The 16335-nt window shown below is 50.1% G+C and overlaps 1 protein-coding gene across 17 annotated transcripts in view; it reads right to left on the bottom strand.

The window, feature by feature from the left end:
- The window catches only part of DLGAP2 (DLG associated protein 2), a 666739-nt gene that overhangs the window by 284217 nt on the left and 366187 nt on the right, over nucleotides 1–16335 (bottom strand). For all 17 annotated transcript variants that reach the window (XM_084998159.1, XM_084998164.1, XM_021074622.2 and 14 more), the window contains one exon: nucleotides 2643–2675. In XM_084998159.1, coding sequence (XP_084854285.1) covers nucleotides 2643–2675 — 33 coding nt within the window. The remainder of the gene's footprint in view (nucleotides 1–2642; nucleotides 2676–16335) is intronic.

Genomic DNA, 16335 nt, shown 5'->3' with positions numbered 1-16335 from the left:
GGTAACAGGAACCGCTAGGGAAATGATGCAGATCGAGACAGTCTTACTACTAAACTGCTATGGAAAATTATTTGAACAGGTGAGATTGCTCTTAGTAAATTTTGAACTATTTTTTGTTGTGGAACAGGTCCCCCTCACAGGACGCATCTGGTGGCCACACCCTGGCCCATGGCAGATGAACCTGGCTCCACTTTTACCACCCTCTTTCAAGCATTCAGAGTGGAGTCGGCTGTGTGTGCTGGGAGGGAAGAAAGACATCAATAAACAACAAATTTCCTGAAACATTTTCATCTCAGAAACATACACGTCCCAATTTCAGAAAACTTGCAATGCAGCAAGTGTAGGCAATTTGCATGTCGAAGTTATGATATACAATTAAAATTTTAAGCTCTCTGACAAACAGGCCACACCAGTACAGGGATTCACAATCCCACTCAGCCTCCCGCAAACCTGTTCCCAGTCTCACTGGCCTGACAGATCTTATCAACTGAGACAATGCTGATTATTTAATCTGCATCCAAAGACCCAGCTCTCTCCTAGAGAACCAATCATTAAAATGCAAATAGGTGTTTCCCACTCCACTGGTTCAGCAGTGCAGCAGCCCCCACAAGAAAGCAGAGCTGAATCAATGGTGCCTTCACCCTCTGGGTGTCAGGAGCCCTGCGCCCAGCCTGGATCTGAGCGACAGCCCGCCTGCTGCTGGCTCTGATCCCTGGGCACCCGGCTTATGACTTAACTGACGGAAGCTGCCGAAGAAATTACTGAACAAAAAAAGTAATTTCAGATTCTGCTCACTGCACCCAGCCAGCCCTCACTTAGACTAATTACTTAAATGATTTAAAAATGTATGAATATTCATATGATAGTGCTTTTCAAAAAATAAAGCACAGCTGAGGCCATGCCATCAAACGCTCTGATTTGGAGCAGCACGGATTGCAAGTCTGAAACTCTGCAGCGGCTGCAGGCTGCAGGGAGTTGCTCACTGGGGGGGAGGGAATCGCAGGTAGTCCACCCACGGCCCTTCCACCGTCCAGCCAGCCGCAGCCTCAGATCCCCTGTCCCTCAGGGCCTCTGTCTGGACCACTGGGGTCATTCTGAGTCAAGTTCGGCTCCTGTTAAATGTTCACAAGCCCATCTGCCCCCAGAACAAAAACAAGCGCTCCGCCTTCCCCCAACATCTCCCACCTTTCTGGAGCGGCGGGCAGCATCCATGCTGGACATCGGATGGGCAGGTGGAAGCGGACAGGCAGGTGGAAGCAGCCCCAGGGTGTCAGGATGGGTGGCCCTGGTCTGTCTGAGTGTGGGGTCTCCCATCTGCGCTGCAGCTCAGCGGGGTCTGCGGTCTGGAGCCAGCGGCCACCTTGGGGTCCCAGGACTTGCCTTCTAACTCAGGTGCTGCCTCACACACAGAGGGCTGGGCTGACTTTTGGGGGCCACACTTGCTCCCTTGGAACAGCAGGAAGCAGCCGGTCACTGACCATCAGGCCCCACTCGGCCATCACCCTCCACAGAACAGGGAAGCCCTTCACAGGGACACGTGGATGTGAGATGCAGCACAAGCTGGAGACACTACCACTACGAGAATGTCCTGTCACAACTTCTGCAGCGTGTGTGCACACTGTCTACTTTCCACAAAGGGGGGCCGGGTGGGGGGCAGCAAAGAGCATTAGACAGGAGGCCGGAGCATGGGCCTGCAAAGCTGCTAGTACCAGACACAGAACACACTGGAGAACTCCATCCGTCACCCCCCAACCCCCCACAACTTTCACAACCCCCCATGACCCCTGCGACCTTCACAAACTTCACAACCCCAACGACCCCCTACAACACCCCATGACCCCCCACAATGACCTGTACCCCACCCTGAGACCACCTCCCCCACCCCCGCATCCCTGCTGTCCTCATGCCAGGAAGCAACGCAGCTCAACTGAGAGATCACCTCTCACTGCCATCTTGGGGCAGCCGCCCGAGACCATAAAACCCCACATGCCTTTGACCCCAGAAACACCAGGGACGCAAAGTTCACATTTCTATAACAGTGAAGCTTAAAATCTGACTTAATATTACATATTCTTTAAACAACACAGGAGGAATTCCAAACAATGCTAATATCTCAAACACAAAATCGAAGGGACAGTGTTTGATGGAATTTCTGAGCTCACCCTATGGTCACTTTCCTTCACCTTCCAGTGACATGATCACGTGTGTGTCCTGGAGCCCCTTGGCATGGACACTCCAGGGGCCCTCAACCCACACGGTACTGGGGGCCTGGAGCTCCCATCCCTCCTCGGCTCCCCTTCCTCACACCAATGAAGGTCTTATTTCATGCGAGGCTCATCAGCACCATTGACCAATTTATTGAGATGTATTTCCAACACTGGCACTGATTACAGGGAGAAAATGAGTTAACTTTCTCCACCCAGACCGCACGTGTGGCAATCTGGGTGCGAGGCCAGTTTTCCTCTAGAGATGAGTGTGTCCTGAGCAAAGCTCATCCCTTGGGTTCTGGTTTTTCACTCACTTTTTCCATCAAACACCACCAAGCACGCATTTGGGGTTTTTAGCTGCCTCAGGCAGGCACGCTGCAGTGTCTGTTTCAGCACAGGGCATGCCCACCTGAGGCGGGGGTGAGGGGTACTCACCTTCTGGCTCCCCGCAGAGGGTGCACTGCGACTCTGCAAACAGAACAGACAGAGAGAGGGTCACTCCAGAGTCTCACTCAGCAGGTACAGAAGAGCCCAGCTCGCAAGGCGGATGTGCGCCAGCACCCCCCCCCCCTCCCCCGGCCCCCGCTGGGTCAGACCGCCAGCAGGCCCTGACCTTGAACCTCAGCAGATACTACTGTAAGGAAACGACTGCTGCAAGTGTTTTACATGACACCATTCATACGGCAATAACTCCTGTCACGCACATGCACCTGTTCAATACATGTTCACAGCTTACACAGCTCAGATTACCCGGCTGAAATAATGAGGACATCTTTTATCACTTAATTTTCATATCGAAAGCTTTACTTTGATTACAACCCTGTTAAACCTTTCAGGCACAAATAGGTATGAGCAAAAGTATAATACTGTGTTTAAGTAAAACCATATGGAACCTGATAGATGACGAACCCTCACAGAGCAGGCCCACGGCCGGGGACCAGGCTCTGCAGATGAGACCAAGGTGTTGAGGGGTCATGGCATTTGGCCCCACAGGGAAATGACCGCAAATGCAGGTGTGAGTGTGTCCACCATAGGCGTCCTCCTGGGAAAGAATCTAGCTCTGTGGCCAGCACACCAGCCAGCCTGTCCACTCCCGCCCTGCCCCTCAGCCCTGGTGGGCACAGTGACAGCTCTGAGCTGGGGATGGAGGGTGAGTGACGGGCGCTTGGGGCTGGCCTGTCTGGCCATGGGGAAAACAGAACAGGTCTCACTTGGGACAAGCTAGCCCCCTGGGCGGGGTCACAGGGTCACAGAGGGGACCCCTTCCTAACTGTAGAGCAGGCTTTCCAACAACAGAAAGGCCAGGGAAAAACCAGGCATGGGGGTAGTGGGGTGGGGGGCAGGAGGCTGAGGCAGGTGACATGGAGGGCACGACTAGAGAGCTGGCTGTGTGGGGCTCACAGCAGAGGCTGGGGACACAGGCAGTGGAGGGACTTTCCTGAAGGGGATTTTACACACTAGAAACTGGGACCCATGGCTGGTTCCTGAGGGGGCGGCAGCGGTGTGTCCATCACTCAGGGGTCCCTGGGGGCTGGTCCAGGATGGCTGGGGCCAGAGGCTGAGGGTGAGAGGAAGCCAGGCCAGGGCAGACTTTGCCCACACAGGGTGTGTGTGTGTGTGTGTCTCTGAGTGTCTCTGTACATATGTGTCTATTTGTGGCTGTGGATTATCTATGCATCTGCATATGTGTGTCCGTGTGTGGCTGTATATCTCTGTGTGTGTCTGTGAGTCTGTGTGTGTGTGTATCTGTGTGTGGGGAGTGACCCCTGGGCTGCAGCAGGCCCTGGGCGCTCACAGCCCCTCCAGAGCATCTTCAGGAAGTGGAATGGGGCCTGGCTGGGGTGCAGTGACCCCCATGTCAGCTTCCCTTGGGGTCCAAGGCTGGGCTCCCTGTGCAGTGTGTGCAGGAGGTGGGAGAAGACCACCCAGGACCCACCAGCAACAGTGGGAGGTGGGCTTTGCCTTCGCGGGAGCCTGGTCACCTGTACACGTGGAGGGTGGACCCCAAGGCGCCCCCTGGGCCACCAGGCTTTCCCACTAGAAACTTGAAAGAGGCCCTTCCTTTTCCTAAGAGTCGGAAAGGGCCACAGAGTTGCAAAAACAGACAGCTTTACATAAGCCCCCTGCCCAGGAGTCTCCTCTTCCCAGCCAAGGGTAGCCCTAGGGGATGACTTTGTCTCCCAAATGGGGTTGTGGGCCCATCGTGAAGGATCCTGTCCAATTCTATGCCATCGAGAGTGCTCACGTGGCTGCAGGGACCCTTCACCATGCTGGACACACGCACTCCAGCTGCCCCTCTCACCAACGCCACAGTGGGTCCCTGTGAAGGTGACTGGGCTCCTGGTGCCTGGGTGGAGGGCACGCCTGCCTGCAGGGGGGAGGTCACCGCAGGGACCTGTGTCTCCCTGGAGCAGATCCTGGGCTGAGGGTGGGCGGAGGGCGGGGCAGCCACACCAGAGAGCTCAGAGCTCAGAGAGCACCCATGGGGTCGGGTTTCACACCCAGCCTTGATTTAACCACCCTCCACCCCCACTGCCCCACCCGGGACCAACACTCAATGCCAGGCTGTTTACTGGGATGAGAATCATTTCCACCCCCGGCCCAGGGGAACAATAATCAAATTTGCAGCAAAACCAACCCCCAAATACAGGACTTTCTCAGTAGGTTTAATCTCCATCATGGTTTATACATGTTAAAAATTATCCAGCCAGATCAAAACACAGTAGTAGCATAATAATAACAATGATTATGATAACAACGGCTCAGTAACTGATACCTTCAAGGAACTCAAATTCTGTAACTCAAAGATCATTCCAAAGCCTCCGGAAAAAAGGCATTAGGCCAGCCAGTTGAATATTAACTTCTCTAGAATGCAAGTTGTAAGCAAACGCCATTTCAAATTCAGTGAGTAATGCATCTAGGCCTCAGCCTTTAAAAAAAGATTTCCAGTGAATTCATAAGTAAGAAACCTATTGTATGTGTTATAAGCCCAGGACAGTGTCCTTCTCTTAAAGGTCCATCACAGGCTGTCAGCCATGAGCCACAGGAGACTCAAACATGTGGGGAGGGCCCCCTGGTTCTTTCCAGAAAATGCATCCTGCGGGTCAACTCGGAGCTGGAGTGAGCAGCTCCCAGGAACACGTGACACCTGGAGCTGAGACTCCAGTGAATGGTCCGTGGTGAACTCTCCGACCCCTCACCATGCAGTGGTGACCCCAGACGTCACCCTCTGGCAGGCAGAGACACGCTCCAGAGCAACAGAAGACACCTGGGCCCGTGACCGCCTGTAATGACACCTGCCTAAACCCCTAACTCCCTGTGACCTCCTATAATGACACCTGCCCAAATCCCCTGCCTCCCTGTGACCTTTCTGTAATGACACCTGCCCAGATCCTTGCCTTCCTGTGGCCTCGTGTAATGACACCTGCCCTGAACTCCCTGCCTACCTCTTGCCCACGTTCTCTCCCCATCTCCGAGCACCTTGGAGTCACAGGTGGCTTCTGCCAGCTCACCCTCTCCCTGGCGTCCAGGTGACCAGACACTGCAGCCCCACTCAGCTGGGTGTCCAACAGCAACTGATCGCCCAGAGCAGAGCAAGCCGTGGCACAGGCGCTCTTGCTCTGTCTACCCCGCAAGAGGGCAGGCGAGGGCTGGGGGTGACCAAGTTCCCAGAGAAGTGGCAGCTGGTGTGGGCGGATCCTTCCCAGAGGCAGCGGAAGGCAGCTTCCTGGGCGGGCAGGTCTGTGGACCCAACTGAAGCCTGGCGTTCGCCCACCAGCTCACATGCAGTGCTGGGTGCTGAGCACTGACACGCCCAGGAATAAAGACCATTGAGTCACCACGTCACTGAAGTCCCCTTCCATCCCACAGGGACACTCTGAGCCCAGCTCCACTCCCAGCTCTGTCCTGAGTCTTGTGGTACAAACAGGTGGGAGACACTTTCCTTGTTGAGAAACTGTCGTTAAATGAAGGAGGCGGCTGGGAGACTGAGTGTGGTTCAGGGTTACCAGGGCTGAGGAGGCTCCATGAACAGGGAGGAACAGAACGTGTCCCTGAGCTGCAGGAAGCTCCCTGGAAATAGGAGAAGGGGGGTAGAGCGACAGCACTGAGTTTCCTGGGGGATGAGGGGGATGGAGGCCCACAGGGAAAGGTACCAGCTGGGCACATGGGAGGTCATAAGAGAGCAGATGGAGGAGGTGACAGATTCGGGGGGGGGGCCTCAGGTTCACACCCCAATCAGGTCGAGTGGGGGTTCGAGGCCTTTGGAGATCCTTTCTCCTAAGTGACGAGGGCCTCAGTGCCTGTCAGCGATTCATTGGGGCTGTCTGGAGGTTTGCCCCCTCCCAGAGCTCAGCTCACAGCAGGAGGGACCCAGGCAGAGTGATAAGCAGGCCTCACTGGTCCCAAACTAGGAGTACAGGAACCAGAAGGTGGCCATGGTGGGGAAGGGGAAGCAGGCAGTCCTGAGACGGGGGTTGGAGGAGGGAGGCCAGTAACAGTGCCAGGCGATGCCCCAGGGGACAATGGCCTGGGGCCCATCCCAGGCTTTGTTCACGTCTCAACCCACTCATGTGACCCTAAGACTCTGGGGGGACCCTGGGCAGCTGATGGGCTCTACACTCATGATTTTCTGGAAAGGTGACTGTTTCAGTCCATGCAAGACTGTGGCCCTGCACGGCCCCGGTCATGGAAGGCACATGACCCTGGAACCTTGGCTGCCCTCCTGGCCCAAGACTGCAGGTGACAAGAGGAATGAAGCATGTTATATAGGGGGAGCCTGGCACTGGACTGGGGCTCTGTCACCAATGCTCCTGTCTTCCGTCTGTGAATACGTGCCCAGCCGCAACCTGGGATCCTGAGACAGGAGAGGCACTGCCCTTAGATCTGACCTGTCACTGCCCTCCTGCCCGGGAGCACCAGTCACAGTCACAGTGTGGAAGGGACCTGGACCCACGGCGCCGTGGGCTCATCCCCATCAGCTGGGGCCGTGTGTGGACAGGACTGCATCCCGTGCTGACTATACAACAGAGCTCGGCCTGGTGTGCCCCCTGCTCCAGACGCAGCCCTAGCATGGGTACCCCCAGGCCACACACCTAATGCTGGAGCCCCTGTTGTCTGGCCTGAGGCTTGTGCCATATTCTAATTTCACAGAAAAGGGGACATTTGTGGCTCAGTGCAGCCCATGGCTCATTTTCTCCCAGAGGCTGCTCTGATTATACACAGATGTTCAGAGAGGCAGCTCTCAGTCTGTGTGTGACACAGCTAGGCCCCCTCCTGTTTGAGGATGGGGACGGCCACAGCCCCCACCGGCCCCCCTCCATGACCCGCTAGGGGCAGCGGTCAGTTGACAGCAGCATGGCACCACCCCAGCAGCCCACGAGCAGGAAAAGCTGATGCAGGAGCACAGACTCACTGGCACTGAAGCACCCCTGGTCAGGCCAATGTCAAGACCACTGGCACAGAATGCCCTCTCCTGAGGCTCCTTCATATCAGCCCCAAAGCAAAAACAGATGGGCTCGCTCTGCTCCGAGCAGGCGGCTAGACGGTCGGCGGGGTGTGAGGGGCATTTGCTGGAGGCTGGGCTGTGGCCAGAGAAGGGTGGAGGTGAGGGCCTGAGCCAGAACGCAAGCACTGGGCTCAGAGGGTGGGGCGGTGCCAACTGTACTAACCTGCTGCCCTACACCATCCTCCACCAGGGCCGACTGATGGAAAACAGCCCCCTCCGAGAGCCTCAGAGCAGACTGCGCCACGGGGGACATACGATACTCTGGGCGCTCTCATCGGGAAGGGCTCCATAGCGAGAGCCCGGGAGGCAAAACCCAACAGGAGGCAGGGAAACCCTGAACCGGGCACCACAGCAACTGTCAGGCTTCCAGACAAGCAAAGAAGGATCAAGAGATGCCCGTACAGATCATGGGACCTGGCGCTCACTCACCCTCGCACTGGATGTGACACTGCCTGATGGTGTGATATAGGACAGCACTGCTATGTGATATCACCACACGACAACATAGGACATGACTACACAGCGACAGACAATCCATGTCACAGGACAGCAGGGCCATAAGGTAACATGACAAGAGGACACCACGACTATCCCATGATATCCTGGGGATATGATAATACAAGTGACAACATGCCTGTTTGGGGACATCACCTGACGTAACAGCTCAAGACACCTGACAATTCATCCAAGGAATTGCTTCAGGAAACCATAATCTGTTGATTCTATGAAATCTGATGCACTAAGATCAAAACCAAAGGTAGAACATTGTGTCTCATTTCCACCTTTGAAAGTGAATCCTTTAATATTTACTCAGTGAATATGTACAGAGAGCCTACTGGGTGTCAGGCCTTCTGCTGGGGACAGGCATTGATAGCATTATATTGTGACACATGGTGCTGAATATTTATAGATGCACAGGAAAGAGCCTGGACGGATGCGGATTCATCACGTGAAAAGCGGTCTTTAAAATGCAAATAGGTGAAGTGTAATGGAAAACAATACTTCTGGCACAAAGTCAGTCCCTAAATATTACCTGTTAATATCACCATCATCTGGGTTTACCCTTGTTCTGATTTCAATCACAGGACACAATCTGACTATCTCAGAGGGCAGAAGATTCTACCCCAGGGCTAGTCCAACGGTGAATGATGTCATCATTCCAGTCCTTGTCTCCTAACCCTGCAGACACTGATCAATTGCCTAATGTTAGTGGTTTGCAAAGGATTTCATTGATCATTCACCTATGAAGACAGAGCTCACCTCACGGGCAGATGCTGCGGAGAAGAACCAGTTACAAAGGAAGAAGAGCCAAGACTGAGAGCAGAATGTGCCCTGGCAGCGCAGGTGACATGGCATCAGCCAGAGGGACGGGCACCCCAGCAGGAGCAGAGCTGTCCAGGTTAGGGAGGGGGGGCCCTCTGGGGGAAGGAACTAGAGTCCAGGTCTGGGGAAGAAGTCATGCAGGTTTCTTTCTGATCATTTTCAAAACATTCATCAAGAAGATTGCTCCGTGCAGCCCCTCACACCTTTCAAGGCACACGTCAGGCGTGCACAGAGGCAGCAAGATGGTGGGAAACTGCATTCAGGCTTCCTTGGTGCTTGAGAAGCACAGGAAAAAACACATCAGAAACTACATGGTTGGGAACATGCTGTTTGTAAGTGTGCCCCACGCTTAACTGAGGAGTAGGGTGCAATCAAACGAGGTGAGCACATCAAATGACTGCATGTGAGCAAAATTCTAATGAGGTTTTTAAATTAAATTTTACAATGTGAAGGCAAACCCAGGAACTGGCAGTGTTAATAAAGCAAAGAGCCATAACAGACCAAATATAAAATCCATGGACAAATGGATGAGAGGGTGTGGTCTTCTCTTGTCTGGAAGCCACTGTTTTGTTGGTCACCGACATCTACACAGGATCCGTAATGGCAGAGGCAGTTCAGGGTCCAAGGTCAGGCTGACGTGCAGGCGTCCATGTCACTCAGAGACCATCTCCCTCCTTCCTATCCGCCCCCTCCCTCCCTCCTTCCTTCTTTCCCTCCCTTCCTCCTTCCTTCCTTCTTTCCATCCCTCCCTCCCTCCTTTCATCCTCTCCTCCCTCCCCGACTCCTTGCCCCCTCTGTCCCTTCCTTCCACAAATCTCTGAAATCTCCCATGTCCTGGCATCATCCAGGTAATGGGGACACAGCAGAGGCACACTGTGCCCTGCAGCTCTCATTCTGTACCCCTGGCCCCACCAGGTCTGCTGGGAGCAAGCACACAGCATAGACATGCTCACCTGCTCTGGAGCCTCGTCACCTGTGAACTCACATCCCTGCTCACCCGTTCCTGGCTGCCACCCTCCCAAGTGCGCATCTGACTTTTGAGAGTCTCTGGGGGCTGACTGACCTTCCCAGTAAGCTGACGTGAGAAAAGTAAATTATTATTGAAATCTCTGAATAAAGATCAGGTCCTGTGATTATTCAGTTCAAACACGCACACTCACCGCTGGACACAAGTGCATCACCGCCGGGCACAAGTACATTTGGGACGCCAAGTCAGCCAAGAGTAACTGGCTGATGGTGAAGAATCAATAGGTCACTCTGTCTCATGCCATTTTATCCATGGAATTCAATGCTTCTCACGACTCCAATCTTATTAACTCCCAGGATGACTGTATGTAAATAACCAGCATCATTATTTCTTTCATTCAGCAGGAAGGGAGCTGCCCAAAGTGAAGTCATTTGCCTGTGGTTGGTCATGTGGGCAAGTCAACATCAGGACCAGTGATCTATTTCTGGGTGTGACAGATGCTCCTTAGATGCAGCAGTGACACTTAAGAATCCTGGACCACTTCCTTCCTCAGAATCAACAAAAAAGTCAAGGGCATAAGCAGTCCTTGTCCATCATTCAACCATCCTCAGAGACACTCCAGGAAGGAAGCTGTGCTAAACTTAATTTCTGGTTTTCCAAGGATCTTCCTCCATTCAGTCTCTTCAACATCACAAGCCAATATAAAAACCTCTCTCCAAAAAAAAAAAAAAAAAAAATGTCCCCCAGGCCTTGTTCTTGACCTACTGCTTGCCTATTTTCTAAGGCTTCTTTGGGTGGGTCCATTCAGTTTCACAGCTTTAACTGTCAGTCATTTATACCAAAGCCAAACACCCAGCTCAGATGCCCAGACCCACTGCCTGCTGGTGCTGAAGGTACAGTCCCTGAGGTCCCTCCTTCCAGTGGAGACACTGTGTCCCACAGACTGACCTGGAGAGCATCTTGAGTTTGCCTTTCTCCCCGTGTCCCACCAGACCTCCTGCCCCACCCACTATTGCTCAAATTTTAAGAGCCATCAAAATAACACCAATTCAATCTTCAACATGTGAAGACAGATGGACTGGGTTTTTGTTTGGTTTTGTTTTATTTTGTACAGACTTTATTCTTGGAGTAGTTTTAGGTTCACAGCCAAACTGAGAGGAAGGTACAGAGATTTTCCACATACCCTTGCCCCCATACAGGCACAGCTCATACCCCCAGTAACACCATCCCCACCACACAACACACAAGTTATAATCCAGGGACCTGCATGGATGCATCACCATCACCCAGAGTCCCTTCTCTTGCTGTGCTATAGGCCTGGACAAATGGATGATGAGGCATCCCCACCATCACAGGGTGACATAGACATACTTTCACTGCCCTAAAAACCTTCCAGATGCACAGGTTTTCACTCAGTTTTGATGGTATATTTGTGGTCTCTGATAGTCATTATCTCAAGATTTCACCATCTCACCTTGATCTCATAGTTGAGGCTAAAAGACAGGAGTAGATTGTGATGATTTGCTTTCCTACACTCTTGTATCCAATTAATCGAAATCCCAAAGTTATCAGGAACCCATGCACTGCCCTCCACCCTCACTGCCCACTCCCCGCCCAAGAGCGACCAGACCAATCCACTGCTTCACGGCCTCCGGCTGTTCCTAGTTTGCATTCCAGCATCCAACATGGCAGCTTTAAAGCACAAATCAGACCCTGCCACCCCCGTTCTGAGCTTCCTCCTGTTTCCCATTGCAGCTAAGAGAACAAGCAGAAGTCTGAACCACACCCACAAGGCTCCGAGCCCTCAGCCCTGTCCCCAGGCTCCATCCCCTGGACTCAGCCAGGGGAGGACCTGAATCTGGTCCTCCCTCTCCCCAGAGTGCCATTCTCAAATCTTAACATGTGCATCTTCTCTGCAGTGAGAAATCCGTGGTGGACAAACCTCTCCTGCTAGCCTCTGTGCAATCACCCTATTTCATGCTCAGGCTGAAACTCAGGGCTGGCTCCTTTGTGCGTTTGGTTAGCGGTCTGTCGTGCACCCCTTCCCCACCCCACAGGACACAGGATGCAGTAAGAGCTGGATCTTCTTGAGGGTATTCTCCCTTCTATCAACAGACTTAAAACAGTTCCTGGCACACAAGAGGCACTCAATGAATGTGTTAAATCCAGAATGCTCAAGATTCTTATCACCACAGGAGTTTCATCACAGTGTACATAATTACAAAAACCAGAATCCATCAGCCTGCAGTAAAGCCGGTACATTTCAGGACCTCAGCCAGGCAGGACACAGCACCTGCCATGTGGCTTATTAGAGCAGCACATCAGATGTTGGCAGGAGGCGAAGGAAGAGAACAGGGAATGCTGGGAAACAGCTGCCAGGTGCAGGGGAAACAGGACAGGGTGGGGCAGTGCACATGTGAGGGGCCACCCAATCTGCCTACACCTGGAAGCCAAGAACCCAGACTTGCCATGCTGATCACCTGTCACCTCTGCCCCTGTCCTCTTGTCTCATGCTGCCTCTTGTGGACCAGCCTCATGTGGTCCTCATGTGGGCAGCACCAACTACCTCTTCCTTCTGGGCCATAAAGTTCCCTGTACCCCAGGCAGTGGTGGAGGTGCTTTCCCTCCCTCCAGATCAGACAGGGTGCACGAGGCCAGGGCTGGCCCTTCTCTGCACTTGTGTCCACTTTCCAGAATCAGAATAGTCTTTGAAAATGTTGATTCCATTCTTCCTCTTTGAAGAGAAAATCTCCCCAAGGGTTATATTGTACTATAGTTAATTCCTATGCATCAATCTAACATTTTAATGCTGATATTCCTATGTATTTTGTGCCATACCAGCTACATTCACATAAACATTTAGTCATTCATTTAATATTTCCATAGGGATCTAATTATATATGTATACACATACATGTGCACACATACATATATAAATATAAGTACATATGTGAATACAGAAATTATGCATAAATTCATGATGCATAAATGCAAACATAAAAACATACATATATACACATATAATTTTATAAATGCTCCTACTATCTTTATGTCTTACCTACTCTGGCAAAAATACAAAGATGGACACATATACACAGAGGTTTGGATGTGTCTGCATTGAGAATCCCTCTAATGTGGAATGGCATATTCATAGGTGCTCATAAGCATTTACTAATTTTTTTAAAAAGGTGTTCAGTCATAATCCATATCTATTTCTGATAGTCACACCCAGAAAATAAATATTTGTCTCAGGGGACTCGGCCTCATTTGTTATTGTCAGGCTAAAGGAAGTTGGTATAAAATACCAAAGGCACCACCTAGTCTGCCATACTATAATGACACAGGCAGACCCAGGACACAGGCCTTACCAGGAGCCTCTTAGGTAAGGACAGGTCCAAGATTGCTTCAGGCTAACTTTCATTTCCCTGAGCTGCAAATATTTCCACTAGAACCTTCTATATCATATATCCTTTCCCTGACATCAGTGTGTCCTTAGTTTGTTCCAAACATGTCAGCAAACTCTCACTTTTTCTTAAGCCTCTTTCTTTGTTTGCAGCAAGGTATTCATTTATTACAGCAGGATTCGCAGGCATTGATAAGCAAGGCGTTGTTCAGCACCGTGGACAGAAGCTGCAGCTTACTCGTACTGTCTGGGCTCATTCCTCACACTGCTGTACAGAAAGAATCCCACTGGGTCAGTCAAAACAATGTTCACCAGGTGATGAGCATCACTCTTTAACATCACTTGAATTTGTATTTTCTATTTTTGACTTATAACCTGTTTTTTTCCCCATTTCTGGCACTTGTAGGCAGTGCATGAAGTTGAAAGGCAGTTAAACCTACCTGCAAAAGTACAGAGCTTTTACAAATGTTTTTGAAGTAGCTTGAATTTATTTTTCAAAGAAAATAAGTCTTTGTGACAGTTTATACTATATAAAATCTCCCCCTAAATTGGAGCCAAACATAGCTACAATAGAAGCCTTGTCACTGATCCTGAGAACTTGAAAGTGATTTAAAATCTGGGCTCCTGAAACCATTCTTTATTTTGCAGCCTGACACAGAAGAGCACGAGGGATCCGCAAACCCAGAGGGTCTTTCAACCCAGTGAAAGAGGCAGAGGAGAAACAGGGCAAAGAAGTTCACTGAGCTTCTGGCAGCCACAGATGAGGAGCATCCGTAGAAAGAACAGAGGAAACGATGAAGGATGAGACTTTAAAGAGCGGTTTAATGTATGCAAAAGCATCATCCGCTTCAGGTTGTAATTTTCATGAATATAACTGTGATCAGCAGCAAAACTGTTGCTCTATTTCCAGGTTTGACTAAAAGTTTCTAGAACTCTAGTGTTTTTAGGTCAGTTTCTCTCTTTCATTTACTAATTTCATTTGGGCCAACTACCCACTTCCTGAACATCACAGTCACCAAGTGTTATGAGGTGATTACAAAGCGTTTAGACGCCTCGTGAGGATCCTATTTGTAACACACAAGATATTTAGAAATTACGTGTGTTCATTTGAATTGGAAGGTAGTCATTGATGATACATAGTCACAGGAACATGTTTCAACATAAAAATTTCAATGCAAAAGTTAAAGTGCTCTGACTCTGTTCATAGGTCCATTTCCTAAATGGTAGAGTCTTTACCTCTTAGCAAGGGATAGATGGCACCTTTCCTACCTTCCCTGGTTACACAAGAACCACATCAGACCACTTGGTGTTTTTAAATCAAGCCAGACCCCTTTACCCCTGAGCCTCTGCACATGCTATTGTGCATGAAGTGTGTCCTCCCGCCCTTCTTTGCCTAGCAAATGACACCTCATTCTTTTTCTTTACTAATTAAAAAAAATAACCATTCTATTAGATATTGTTCATGTACCATACAATTTTCCCCTTTACAGAATACAATTTGATGATTTTTAACATATTTACAGAGTTGTGCAACCATCACCACCATCAATTTTAGAATATTTTCATCTTGACTCCATTAGTGGTCAACCTCCAGTTCCTCCTCACCTCAGTCCCTGGCACTACTAATCTAATTTGTGTACAGATTGGCCTATCCTGGACATTTCATGCAAATCAGTCCTATAATATGAGGTTGTAATATGTTACTGGCTTCACTTAGAAAAATGCTTTCAAGGTTCATGCACAGTATAGCATGTGTCAGTACTTCCTTGGTTTGATTGTTAAGTAATATTCAGCTGTATGGATAGACCACAATTCATGTATCCATTCTATGGTTGCTGGGCACTTGGGTTGTTTGTACTTTGGGGCTACGATGACAATTGCCTCTAAACATTCAGGCACTGGCTTTTCTTTTTTCTTTTTAGAGCTGCACCTGGTGCACATGGAAGTTCCTGGGCTAGGGTTAGAATCAGAGCTGCAGCTGCTAGTCTACGTCACAGCTATAGCAATGCAGGATCTGAGCTGTATCTGTGACCTACCTACACCACAGCTTGTGGAAACACCAGATCCTTAACCCACTGGGCAAGGACATGGATTGAACCCACATCTTCATGGACACTACTTTGGGTTTTTAACCTGCTGAGCCACAATTGGAACTTCATGTACTAATTTCTGAGTGAAAATATGGTTCATTTCTCTTGGATTTACACCAAGGAATGAAATTTCTAGTCATACGGTAACTCTATGTTTAGCATTTTGAGGAAATACCAAATTGTTTCCCGAAATGGCTGCACAATTTTACATTGCCAGAAGCAGTATGGGGGCTTCAATCTTTCCACACTCTCACCAACACTTGTTACTGTCTGTTTTTGGTTAGAGCTATCCTAGTGGATGTGAAATGGTGCCCACAGCGGTTTTGATTTACATTTCTCTGATGTCGAATGATGGTAAGCACCTTTTCATGTGCTTATTGGCTATTTGCAGGTCTCCTTTGGAGACATATCAATTCTTTCACTTAATTTTTGTTGGCTTGTCTTTTATTATTGAGTTCTAGGAGTTCTTTGCAATTTCTATGCAAAAGCATTTATTTTATATAAAATAAATATAAAATATAAATATAAAAATTTCCCCAGTTTGTGGGTTTTCTTTTCACTTTCTTGATGGTGATCTCTGAAACACAATTTTTTTTTGCCGGGGGGCACGGGTACTCTTGGCATATGGAAGTTCCCAGGCTGGGGATCAACCCTCAGCCACAGTAGTGACAATGCCGAGTCCTTGACTGCTAGGCCACCAGGGAAGTCTGCAAACATTTCTAATTTCAATGAAGTTCAATTAGTCTTTTTACTCCTTCATTGCTTGTGCTTTTGGTATCATACCTAAGAAACCACTACTTAATCGAAGATCACAAAGATATATGCTTAGGTTGCTTTAT

Source organism: Sus scrofa, chromosome 15, assembly GCF_054392235.1.
Source record: "Sus scrofa isolate SSC_HxYL_T2T_F1_AM1 chromosome 15, Sscrofa_HxYL_maternal_Yorkshire_Landrace_v2.0, whole genome shotgun sequence".
NCBI classification, from domain to species: domain Eukaryota; kingdom Metazoa; phylum Chordata; class Mammalia; order Artiodactyla; family Suidae; genus Sus; species Sus scrofa.
Note: the sequence above shows the minus strand (reverse complement) of the source record. Positions and strands in the feature narration are given on the sequence as shown.